A 13,319-nucleotide genomic window follows, 5' to 3' on the forward strand; every position below is an offset into this window, starting at 1 on the left:
CCTTGGCATATAAATACCTAGGCTGTTCAGTTTTCAAGTGCTTAATGTCTTCAGGTACTTGTTATGCAAACCATGGAAAATCTTGAGAATGCATTAACACGATTAGTATTGACTCATCTACTTATTAAGTTCTATTTACATAGTTAACCAGGGGTCCAAAGTACTAAGAGACAGGTCGCAAAAAGTGATGCAGATAGCACACAGACCTTTAGCAACCTATATCGATTTTTGCAATGTGACTTACGTACTGATAAGTTGCATTGCTAAATCTCTAGTTGTTTGGTATCGTAGAACAACCTTCCTAATGAATATTAATTAGGCAGTTCACAATTTGCAACCACGTGTGATTGGATACTAACCCATCAAGTGGTTGCCAGCAAGGAACAGGCTACCATCCCCATGTTTGCATTCCCAAATGGGCAACCTCTTTTAGGTCTTGGCTAGGTAGCGCATGTGCTCTCGCTTCAAGGCATTTGGTTTTCAATCAGTAGGCTTACTGCCCACGCATAGCTTATCATTGATTAGCTTCAGCATATCTCTGATTTGCTTTGTTCCCTTTTGTGAAGGCATGCGTATGTCAAGTCGTCTTCTTGTGTTTGGCCCTCCCCCAGAGCATGGGCACAGAACTTGTGTCCTTCGAGTGCTCCCATTTTTGAGACAATTATTTTTTATTTTATTTTTTTGGTGTTCAAGCACTCCATATGAGTTCTTGTGTTTTCAGGCCAAATTCCGTATCCCTGTCCATAATGCTTTTTCACACTCCCACCTTCCCCAAGTCCATGTTGCTTTTTCCCCTTTCACCCCACTGCCCTTCATGTTTTTTTCTCCACTCTCCTGCCCATGTTTCATCTCACACCCTACCATTTTTTGGCCCCTTTTGTATGTGTTGCAAGCATCCTCTCCAGGCAGGGAGCAGGGTGAGGGGAGATGGCACTAATCAGTGCTGGTCATGTGGCTCCTTTGTGTACGCCAGCTGCTCCTGAATGCAAAAGCAGATCCCTGTCCATTTGCTCCATCCCTCCTGTTGTCTGTTTACCCCCTGATCTCCCAAAACAAAGTGCTGTGACGCGACACCTGTGGCTGCTTCATAGCACTCTTTTTTAATTTTTTTTTTTTATCACCTGCCCTCCATCTACTCGTTTGTTGTTGCTTGCCCCGCCCCTCCTGCCAGACCAGAAAAAGTGCTATATGATGCAGGCAGCGCTGGTTGGGTTATAGCACTTTTTCCCATGACTTTCAACCATGCTGAACAGCAGCCGTGCTGCTATACAACATGGCTTAAAGATATCAACACCACCAATAGCTCTTGCATTACAGAGACTATTGACTTTGCCAATGCTTGTTTCATAAAGCCACCCGTTTGGGCAAACATCAGAAAGAAGTCTGTGGACCACTGGAATGCTGTCAACTCCCTCAAGGCTTTTGACACAAGTGGACACCTTCCCCTTTGCGAATCAATTATCACATACTTCGAGGTGTGGTCGCAGACCAATGACGCATACCATTGTGACTAATTGTAATTCAGAATGGATCACAAAATGAGTGTGGTACATAGAAAAAAAGAACCCTTTTGCGGTTACAAAATCTGATTTTGTGAACTGCAGTAGGTTGCAAAAGGACTTTGTAGATCTTGCCCCTGCCTGCAAAACTTAACAGGATGAATCTCATCCTCCCAAAATAGTTAATCCTCACATAAGGCTTCTGCTGTATGCTGCCAATGTTGTTTTAAGCAATAATGTTATTGACCTTCAAAGGTCACGCACAGTTCTGTAAGGTTTTGCAAAACTGATTGTATAACAACAAATGTAAACAAGACCAAATTAGAAAACTTTGGCAGAAAACATGGACTCACTAGAAGTACCAAAGAATATATGGTAACTACTCTGTGCACCCCAAGCTGTTAATTTTGCTTGTGTTTAACCAGTCCCTACTTTCAATCCGTACAGCCAATAGAGCAGACTTTACTCTTCCCACATGATAGCCTTCCCAAACAGAATAGCTGTGTCCTAGTCAAACACTCAACTGTCTTTATTTTAGTACTGCCTGGTTTCACAGAATTCAACCCAGATATTGCTGTTCAAATTTGATTTTGCTGTTTGGTATGTTCTTTGTAGACCGTTTTGTCTCCTTATCGCTGGTGTTATCTTTAGTTGGGTGGGAGCTCGGATAAGAAACCATTTTTCTCTTTCCATTAACCTGTCTTCTTCTGTTACAGATGCCCTGCAGGTTACTCTGGACTGTCTTGCGAAATATGTGCTCCTCAGTTTGACAGAGTTCCAGGGGGACCGTTTCTGGGTACTTGTTCTGGTTGTAACTGCAATGGACATGCCAGCTCCTGTGACAGTGTGACAGGCTACTGTCTGGTGAGTGAGAAATGCTTGTTAGAATTTAAAAGAGAAGGGGTCAAGAGTGCCTGAGCTTTTCTGGTCTTTCGGTTGTCATCATGAAATTTGCCTGCACCTCCTACCAAAAAGCACTGCTTTACCGGTCTGTTTCATTGCAAAATACAGAAACAAGCAATACCATTAACATTTGGTCTTTATTCTTAATTTCTCTTCTATCCAGAATTGTCAGCACAACACGGAGGGTCCTCAGTGCAACCAGTGTAAAGCAGGCTTCTTTGGAGACCCAACCCGTGGCACTTCAGATGCCTGTAGGTCATGTGCCTGCCCATATATTGATCCCAGACGCCGGTGAGTACCTGTCTTTTGCCTTAGAACTTTGTTTTTTGGTCTAGTTTGAATACTTTCATGTCTTGTCTAGATTGGAAAGTGTATCCTGAAGGCCTGCTCTCCCAAACACATGGAAATGCTAATTGTTTCACTTGAGATTGTAAGTGGGATTTAGAGTCTGGAAACCCTGATTTGGTGTAGAAGGAGTTTGGCATTCAGTACTAAATCCACCATTTTGCAGTTTTAAGCCTAAATCTGATAGACCTCTAGCTGCAGATTCCTTACCTTATAATATCCCCAGGCATCAGACTGGATCCTAAAGATTTTTGAGCAGCACCCCTGTGTGCCGGTAGGTGGGATCATTCAGTTCAGCGCCAACTACGTCGCCCATGCGAGAAGTGACATGCGCAGTACCTATATAGGCACTGTCCCAGCAGCTGACATCAGTTCTTTTCTTTCTGCGACAGATAGCGCTGGTATGGTATGAGCTAAACTCAGTTATTTTTTGACTGGGTTTTTGCAGCTTTGTGCAGACAATTTTTTTGACAGATTTTCTCTGCTGGTGTGAGGAGTGTCACCCACAAACCGGCAAGGGGGAGAGGAGGGGGGGGCAGGGGCTCAGCATCTCTCCTTTGAGTGAAGCCATATCTACATACAAGGGTTGTGGATTTCTTTGTCTCTGCCTCTGCCTTGGAATGCAGATATGCAGGTCATCCTGTTCAGAGGGGTGTACTAACACCCCTGCCAGAATAGGCTTTTGTTCCTGTCTGCCTGAGACACCCTGCCTTAGGGCTGTAAGGCGTGCTGTAGGGATAACTTACATTTATTGCATTCAGTGTTGGGGGACGTCACACAGACTGTATGCCATGTCCAGTTTTCATTGTTTGGGGCACCGTGCCATGCGGCCTGCAATCTGTATGAGTAAGGTGCTCGGTCCCTCAGAGTGGCACAAGTTATGCTGCAGCTCTTAGGGTATCCTCTTTAGTACCTATGCCCTAGGTCCCAGAGGAACCATTTACTAGGGACTTAAAGGTGCAAAAGGCCTGTTCGCATGGGGATCAAGTGACCAGTGGTCTTGTTTTTTTGGGGGGTCCTGGTTAGCAGGAACCCAATGCACTTTAGTCAAAGTAGCATCAGAAACCAAGCAAAAAGTGTGTGGCGGGGGCTTCTGCAACCAGAACCCAGTTTCCTACACCCACCGCCTTGTGATTCTGCAACAAACAGGCTTGGGTGGGGTCATTGACTTTGTGCCAATATGGTCTGTGCCCATGAAAATGGCTGGCCCTCTACAGACCTTTCTTGGTGTAGAACATACTGATAGGATTGTTGAATGCCAGGGCGGACAAGCTCAGTCATCGGCACCTAGTGGACCGTGAGTGGCAGCTACACACAGAGGTGTTGTATGGTCTTTTCTGCAAATGGGGAGAACCTTAGCTCAATCTATTCGCCACTGCTGAAAATGTGCTGTGTCAGCACTTCTGCACATTGGAGTTTCCAAGGTGTCTCTTGCTTGGTGACATTGATTGGAACTCAGGACTCCTGTATGCCTTTCCACTGACACCACTCCTGCCCTGAGTAGTAAAGAAATCAGGACTGTCCAGCCCGAAGTCATCATAGTGGCACCAGATTGGGCTCGTAGAATATGCTATCCAGAATGCCTGGATTGGGTTTGATCATCTCCTCCGATCAGGCTGACCCTCTGGAGGACATGGTGTCCGAGTAGGAGGGCAGGGTCAATCTCCAGCTGTTGCAGCTCAATCTTCTTGCATGAAGGTGAACACCTTTGAACTGCCCCCAGGGGTAGTTGATGTCAACTTGGTAACCAGCCGTCCTTGGCAAAAACTGGAAGTGCCTTTTGTTGGGACAGATTTGTGGCTTGGTGCAGTACATGCTGATTAGACCGCCTCAAGGCAAAGTTATCTGATGTTCTGTTTGGTTAGTTCCAAGCCAAGCAAGGCTTTGCTCTGTGCACAGTTAAAGTGTACCGTTTGACTCTTTCGGTCTTTCTATGATTGACGGATCAATGTTTAAATAAATAGTTGTTATAAACTTTTTGAAAGGTTTATATTTGCTTCCTCCCTTTCCCTTTGTCATACTACAGTTGGACCTTAACTTGGCCCTCACATATCTGATGTGCTTTCCATTTGAGCCATTTCACAGCTATCCCTTGCTTCTTCTCACCCTCAAGACTGTTACTCGTTGCCCTAACATCGGCGTGGGATGTGAGTGAACTTCAGGCTCTGTGACAACCAGCCATACACCACCACCTTCCCAGACAAGCTTGTTTTGTGGATACGAGTATCATTCTTAACTAAAATTGTAACTCTGTTCCACGTCGGTCAAAAAAATCACCTTGTTGGGGGTTCTGTGCTTCACTTCATTCCTGTAAGGTGGAGAAGAGACTCCGTCGTTTGGACGCCAACAGAGCTCTATGCTTTTATATTGATTGTACCAAAGAGCACTGGGTTGACGACCAGCTCTTTATGGGGTTCACTGGGGTGAAAAAAGGCAGAAAAGGGTGCATTATAATATGTGTGAGGACTTATCTCCCCGAGCATATATTCCTCTGCTATGTCTTTGTCGATTCTCAGACATAGTAAGTGACCAGGGAAGCCATTTTAAATACATGTGCTGGACACTGGTCAATACGAGTTCCCAAGCTACATGATGGCTTCACTGAAGATAGGGATGTTTGGTATCAAACATCTCGTATTAGTGAGCCCACACTGATAATATTGTTGGATTCAACAATACCTGCACCCAGACAGCACCTTAGAGGTGCCCCCTGAAAGCCTATCAGCTACTGCTGTGTTTACTGACTGGACCTGACTAGTTCAGCCACCCTAGTCACATTTCTTACCCCCCAAAGTGAGAGCCAGTGTTCTCGAGGGCCAGAGACAAAAGCCTGCACTGGGCAGGGGTGTTACCACCTTACCCAGTCAGGATGGACATTCCAGGGCAGTAAGCTTCAAAGGCCTAGCCGTCTTTGTAATGCAACCCTGGTCTCTCCAGATGGTGGCGATGACCTACCCCCTTGTCCTGACCCCACGTTTGGCGGCAGCACAGGTGGAAAAATTAGTCAGACTAGGAGGTGTTCCCACTTTATTCCAGTCCCACCCCTAAGGTGTACGAGCTGAAGTGGACACTACTTTTTACATTCCTCCATCTTATTTGGAAGGAATTAGGCCACTAAGATTAGAGTTATGCCCACTTCTTAGCCGAAGTGGTCCTAAGAAGGCACTAGTCACCCTGAAGGTGGTTAGCACCTCACCCAGGCAGTAAAGACATTCCAGGCTTGGGAGCTTCAAAGGCCTAGCCACCTTTGTAGTGCGACCCGGTCTCTCCAGATGGTGGAGATGACTGACTCCCCTGTCCTGACCCCACTTTTGGTGGCACAACAAGTGGGAAAATTAGGCTGATTAGGAGGTGTGCCCACTTCATGCCAGTCCCACCCCTAAGGTAGACAAGCTGAAGTGGACACCACTTTTTAGATTCCTCCATCTTTGTTTGGAAGGAATTAGGCTACTAGGGTTAGTGTTATGCATACTTTCCATTGGAAGTGGTCATAGAAAGAGTGTAGTCACCCTGAAGGTGGACAACCCATTGGCTGCCACCTAGCACTCCCTGTAGCACCCCTACATTGAGTATTTGGGTGGCACCCCTATACCCTAGAACTCAGATCCTGACGACCCACGACGAAAAGGACGCAGCAGAGTCACACCTGCAGAAGAGGAAAAGGAGTAGCTGACTTGGTACCAACACCACCGGGCCTGCCTGCTGACCTCAACGGACTGTTCCCAAAAAGACGACTCGCCCTGCGGCTGCGGCTCCAAGAAATCCAGTAGGACTGCCGTCTTCCATAAAGACTCAGACTCCCGTAAGCAGCAAATCTGCTCTGCAACAAAGTCTCAAAAAAAGGACTCTGCAGCCTCTGAAGCAGCAAAGATCTGACACCCTAAGTGACCACTGCACCATACGTCCAATGAGCCGAGGTGGAGCAAACCAACAGTGCCACCAAGATTCCCAAGCTGTCCAGAGTCCGAGCCCATCGTGAGTTCACACCTTTTGGACTCACCCAAGTTGCCTACAGCTCTGCACGGAGGCCCCCCCCCCTCCTGCAGTCTTGTGGTGGGGTAAATCCAACATCTCCAGCAGCCACTGCACTCTTTTCCCCAACCCAGTCTGAGGTGGGTCACCGGTGCCAACAACGTCCCCTGGCTCCCTTGAGCTCGAGTCCACCCTGGGTCTCCCCCTACTGGACTCCCCAATGATGCCTCAACACACTGGACCCACTGACCGTGAGTGCTCCTAGACTGAGAAACCAGACGCCTAAGGAGTTCCCTGCCACTGTCGCCCCTGGACCCTGGAGAAAAGGACCAAAAGTGCACCTATGTCCGGAGCACCCCACATCCACAACCTACCTGTTTGTTGCAGCCTGTTTTCACAAGGACCAATTTACATTGAAAACCATTTGGCACCCAATGCCTTGCTGCACCACTACACACTGCCACCTCACTGCTGCCTGGAGCGATCTACTGGTGTGGTTCTGATCAGTGCCCAGTACTTACCTTAACTCTACGAGATTGGTCTTGTACGTCATTGTTAACTGTGTGTTTGCTGAACATTGTTTTCATCCGTAGATTAACACTGAAGAACTCTGAAGTTGCACTGTTGATTTTTGTTAAACTATAAAGTATTTACGCTTGAAAATGTACTTACCTTGTCTCGGATTCATTCTTTTCGTTTGTCTCATTTATTGTCTCTGCAAGTACAACAAATGCTTAGCACTACCCTCTGATAAGCCGAACTACTCTCGCACACTAGTGCAAAAATAGAGCATTAGTTCCATCTACTTTTGCCTCTACAAACAAATTGGGGAACCCCTGGACTTTGTGCACTATGTACTTCTTTTAAGTGCACCATATAGAGAGACACCCTCCTACACCATGTATGAGGAAGAAGAAAAATACTTGTCTATTGAGACGCTTTCTAAAATGGAGTGATCTGTACAATTCTTGCAGGTTCATAAAAACCTGCTCAAAGTCTCCATTGATAGTTTCAAGCACATGGATTGTAAAAGGCATTTGTAAATGACTGTAGATAACTCTCCACTTGCTAAAGAGGGCAAGAAGGTCCATACTGTAGAAAAGTGGGTGCTGTTGGGGTTACCACATAATAGTGAACCACCAGCTCTGGCGGCCTGCTCTCCAGGTACGACAAACCGCAATGGGAGCAAATGTAGGAGCTTATTACCCGCTCTCAGATTCTTACCAAAAGCGTAGGAAAGAAACTGTACATTGGATTATTGTGACTACAATGGAAGACTATTACTGAGAGTTTGCAGCAAGACATGCGGAGGCCTTAATCCATAATAAATAATCCTCAGTACATAATCAGGACAGAACCATCTGTAACCGAGTACGTCTATTTTAGAGGAGGTGGGAGCAGTGCTGTAGGCATCATGTACATGCACTTTTCTTATACTTAAGTGCTTGAAAAACTTTAGGTTCAACATATCTTTGGCAGTTGTTTTTTTTTTTTTTTGCCCACAATGCTACTGACCATTTCCTCCATTCTTAGGTAACATGTTTTCTGTGGGCAAGAGAATGTTTGTCCAACATCTGTTGTGTGCTGGACTTTAAAAGATACGAGTGAAAGCAGATGAGGCACATGTTTTTACATTGCTTTTTATTTTTACTTTTCTAAATCGTTTGCAGTTAATTCTCGCCCAGGCACATGCTTTTTATGTCCATCTTAATTTGGCATGCTCTCCACAGTGCCAGTATGTTCCTGTCCAGTCACTCAGACAGAAACATACAAGACTGCAGATATAAGAGCGAAGGAAGAGGAGGAAGTGAAATGCTGCATAAACCATGTGTATCTAAAGTGTTAACAGGACTGTGCATAAGTGATACCCAGCCGCAACGTAAGTAGCAGTGAATGGAAGCATCAGTCCATTGCTAGACACAGCTACTGTACGTGGAATTGTTTCTTAGATTCAATAGGTTTGTACAGCCCCTCAAGACCTGCTGCTCAGCCCGAGAGCTGAATATCTCCTGTGCCTCCCTACCAATAACGTATTACAGAGGTGGTGCTGTGAAGGTGGGTTGCAGTTGTGGGGTCAAATGTTGAATGTCTTGCTCTTAGGTTTTTTGCCACAGCACCACTTCAGTCCAGTTATAGACAGTGAATGAAGCGCCTGTTATAAGTGCTCTCATGTGAACTGTGGAGGTGTACATTGCATGGACATACTTTCAGAAAGGAAAGTGTGAGAACCTGATCCACTGGCAATCGTGCCATGATGTGGATCTGGCTGGCATATCGTGTTTTGCAATGTGCGTCAGATAGTCTGGATCGGTGCAGAGCATATTCTGCTGTGGGAATGAGCTGTTAATTTGCTGCAAAGCTGACCTTTCCTCACTGGACCTTTAACCATTAGTTAAGGACCCAGAATGCATGTGATACATGAAGTAGCTTAAACAAGTTTTCAATCGGGTAATTTTGTGGTGTGGTTTTATATTGTATTCTGATCTTGAGTTCAAATAAACTCCGATGATAGCCCTCCAGCAGCTTGAAACGTAAACATGTGACAATGTAAATGTTTTTGTAAGAATTGTGGTACATATCCAGCTTCTCTTCTCTGATTGTCCAACCTCTCTCTACACAGTTTCTCTTTCTCTTGCTTCTTTATCACGTTTTCTCTACTGTCCCTCCAAACCTGAAGCACACTTTCTCTTCTTGCTTTTGAAAGTGTTAAGAATGATGGCTTCTTGCATTGCACTAATCACAAACACCAGATTGCAAATGCTCTCTCTGCAAGAGTACCTTGCAAGGCAATGGTCATAGGTTACTAAACAGTGGCACGCACTAGTGTTTTACACAAATTGCAAGGGTGAACAAGAACTTGTACAGGGAAGATCATTCCTCTCTAATGCAGTTGACCAACAGCTGTTTCTCCTGGTGTGAGAGCCCACCAAGCCCTGCTCACAATCAAGTCAGCTGTATTTACATCAGCATCTCCTGCAATCATTGTATTGGAGTTGATGGCAATTTAACTAGTGTTGTAAAGCTTTCACAACCTTTGTCACAAAAGGATTATGCTCATTTGCTCTGACAACATGACCACCTTGCACTACTTACATAAACCAGGAGCACACACTCTCCACATGCTAGTGCAGACAGTTTGGCACCAGGTATGCCTCCTAGCAGAACATATACCTGAAGTGGACACACCACCAAACTCATAAATAGTAAATTGAACCTATCGTTCTCCAGCAATACTTCCACTTGTTTGTGAAACATGAGAAAGTAAAATGCCAAGGATTTGCCTTTAGGTATCCACTCTGGCACTCCATGGGCAAGGCTGCATGAATCAGCTGGTCAAAGATCTTTACCTATGCTCCCCCCCCCCCACCTATCCCATATGTTATGAGGAAGTTGCTGCAAGCGCCACTGAGGCTGATCTCCATAGTTCCCACCTGGGCTTCATAGTCGTAGTGAAGTTGCCAATCCATTCCCACGAAAATCTAGTGTACAGAGCTCTCACTCAGCATCAAGACCAGTTCATCCCAAATGCAGGTCTTTCAGGTTTGCGATTTGGCACCTGAAGTCCTAGAATTTGCATACCTGTAGCTTTCTGAGAGTTGCAAACATCCTTAAAGCCAGAAAGCCCCCAACACTGGCATGCTATGTGGCTAAAAGGAAAAGATGTGTCCATTATTTTTACAGTCTTCACAAACAGCTCTTAGCATCCACAGTACAACATATTACCTGCCACTTATTGCACCTACAAAATACAAAAAGTCAGGACTAGTTTTCTGTTTCATAGGTGTATTCCTTGTAGCTGTAGCTGCTTAAATGCAAAATAGGAAACGCAAGTCCATCTCCAGAATACCTATTGTTTAAGTCTTTATGGAGGGACGTTGGGGGTATCCAACCTCTAACACCACCAGTCTATCCATTGGACTGTAAATGGGGCCTCCATTTGAGCCACTAAACTGCAGTCTACTGCAGTTTCTCCTAGAATGTGGACTTCCTCCTTACAGTTGATTTCTTTTGCTGGATTAGTTTACTGCAAACCTTAACAGGCGAGGAGCTATTTATCCAGGTGCACATGCATGGTCTTTTATTATAATACACCCTAATTTTTCTAACAAAATGGACAGTTCCCTTCCCACAGCAATCAAACCATGTTCCGTTGCAGAACAAGCCCTACATATGTTGGTGTCAAAAGAGCCCTTATGTACTAAATTGACTGTACCAAATTATTTAGGGAAAGCAAACAGCTCTTTGTAGCTTTCAGCCATCCCTATCAAGGAGATCCTCTTTCCAAAACTGCCTTTTCTGGATGGATTGTTAAATGCATTGAAGTTTGGCTATGTCAAAGCCAAACACACACTGCACTTTGTGCCTTGGGCACACTCAACTTAAGGAAAAGGAGACCCTACAGCTTTCTTAGGCAGTATCCCACTCACAGATGTCTGTAAAGTTGCAATGTGGTCTACTAACCCCCTATTCGCTATGCATGTATGGACATTTATGCCCGACAAGACGCCCAAGTCTGAAACTGTTTTTAGAACTATGTTTCAAATGCTCGCATGCAACCACTTTAGGTGATGGGTACTGCTTTTCAGTTTATGCGCAGCATGTCATCTACAACAGTACGTGCTGCAAACAAAACATTGCATACCTGTAACAGTTGTTTCCAGCCCATAGTGCCGTAGAGTCAATGCTTCTTTCCTCCTCCCAGTTGCAAACTCCCTGAAAGCATCTAACAGCAATTCTAAACATTATCTTTCCGAATTAGGATTCCTTTGCAACTACGTACACTTCACTGCTTTGCATCTGTGTGCGCACTCTTACCTATAGGGACTCTTAATGGTACATTGTGGGTTTCATGGGAGGTATCATGAGTTGCCTTGAAACCTCTTATTTGAATAAAAACAACTTGTAAAGTCTCACCCAACATTAGATGGCAAGAATTACACAGCAGGTGATCTACAGCTCTAAAAGCTGCAAAACCAGTGCTTACATGTAAGTAACATTTTCTTTTTGGTTGCATGCCTTTTGGAGGCACCAGGGAGTCTAATAGCAGCAAACATATTTGCTGTGTGACAGGTTGTATAGTTCTTGTAGGTGAGTAGAAGCAACAAATGCAGCAACTTTGGAAAGACAGAGGTCGTGCAGACCACCAAAATTTCAGTTGTAGTGTAGCAACCGGAATGAAGTGCTAACAGCGCTTTCACTATGCTACCCGAAGTCTACGTCCTATGCAGGAAATGTCCTTAAAATTGTTTTGATGGATTGAACTATATTTTGAATAGGATTAATGTTTTCAAATATTATTTGTAAATGTACAACCAATCAAGAAAGTGTTATGTTTTCATCTGTCTTCATTATATTTTTAGTATTGCATATTTAACTGTTCTCATGCCCACTGTGCTTTGTCGCTTCTTTAAGTGCACTAATATACCATATGGTACAGCAGAGCTAATAACTATTAATTGTGCAATTAGCCTGCTCTGTTATACATGTTTGTTAATGAAATAAGGAGTATTTTTAATATTGTAAACAACACTATACAGGATCAACCCTGGAGCTCATTATAAACCCCCCGGTAAAGAAATAGGAAGTTCGCTTGCATAGTAAATATAACATGGACACTTCCCCAGAGGAAAAAATGTGCTGCTCTTTATTTCGGAACAAATTGTAGTCCGTGTTAGAATACCTTGAACTTTTGCCTCCAGTAAACATGCAAAATGTTCCCACGTAATAGTCTATGGTAACAAAAGACCTAAGGAGCCAAAGAAACAAGCAAACCGACATAAAGAACTCCCCAGCCCCCGTGGTGGATTAGTGTGCAGCCATCACCTCACCACTGTGGCATTTATCTCATTGTCTCCAAGTATGATGCCGTAATACCCTTATACCCAAATATCGCTCAGAAATGTCTTACCAACAGAACAGATCTAATGCTGTCCATCTTAGGGGGGTTTGGAGGTGGTGTTGAGGGCAAGGGGGAAGGGCTTGGAGGCAAAGCGAATCTGAAGGTCCCTGGCTCAACACCTCCAACAGTATGTGCCACAGCCCCTTGAATCTCTTGTGGGGACCCTCTGGGTTACTTGACAGCCTTTCCATATCTAGTTGGGTCCACAATCCATGATACTGTTGGAAAGCTGGTGGTGGATTTGTTAGTTTCCAATTGAAAGCAATTGTTTTTGTATCTTCCAGGCATCCCATTCTTTCCCTAAACTATACCTTTGCTTCCACAATTGGCACAGCCCCGGCACTCAGATAAGTCCCTTGTAACTGGTACGCCTGGTACCAAGGGCCCTGATACCAGGGAAGGTCTCTAAGGGCTGCAGCATGTCTTATGCCACCATGGAGACCCCTCACTCAGCACATGCACACTGCCTCACAGCATGTGTGTGCTGGTGGGGAGAAAATGACTGTCGACATGGCACTCCCCTCAGAGCGCCATGCCAACCTCACACTGCCTGTGGCATAGGTAAGTCACCCCTCTAGCAGGCCTTACAGCCCTAAGGCAGGGTGCACTATACCACAGGTGAGGGCATATGTGCATGAACACTATGCCCCTACAGTGTCTAAGCAAAACCTTAGACATTGTAAGTGCAGGGTAGCCATAAG

At 45.0% G+C, this 13,319-nt stretch overlaps 1 protein-coding gene across 7 annotated transcripts in view; it reads left to right on the forward strand.

Moving 5' to 3' along the window:
• Window positions 1-13,319, forward strand: part of HSPG2 (heparan sulfate proteoglycan 2) — a 933,800-nt gene that overhangs the window by 308,745 nt on the left and 611,736 nt on the right. For all 7 annotated transcript variants that reach the window (XM_069240056.1, XM_069240057.1, XM_069240060.1 and 4 more), the window contains exons 18-19: window positions 2,216-2,363; window positions 2,566-2,693. In XM_069240056.1, the coding sequence (XP_069096157.1) occupies window positions 2,216-2,363; window positions 2,566-2,693 (276 nt within the window). The remainder of the gene's footprint in view (window positions 1-2,215; window positions 2,364-2,565; window positions 2,694-13,319) is intronic.

Source organism: Pleurodeles waltl, chromosome 6 (genome assembly GCF_031143425.1).
Source record: "Pleurodeles waltl isolate 20211129_DDA chromosome 6, aPleWal1.hap1.20221129, whole genome shotgun sequence".
Taxonomy (NCBI): domain Eukaryota; kingdom Metazoa; phylum Chordata; class Amphibia; order Caudata; family Salamandridae; genus Pleurodeles; species Pleurodeles waltl.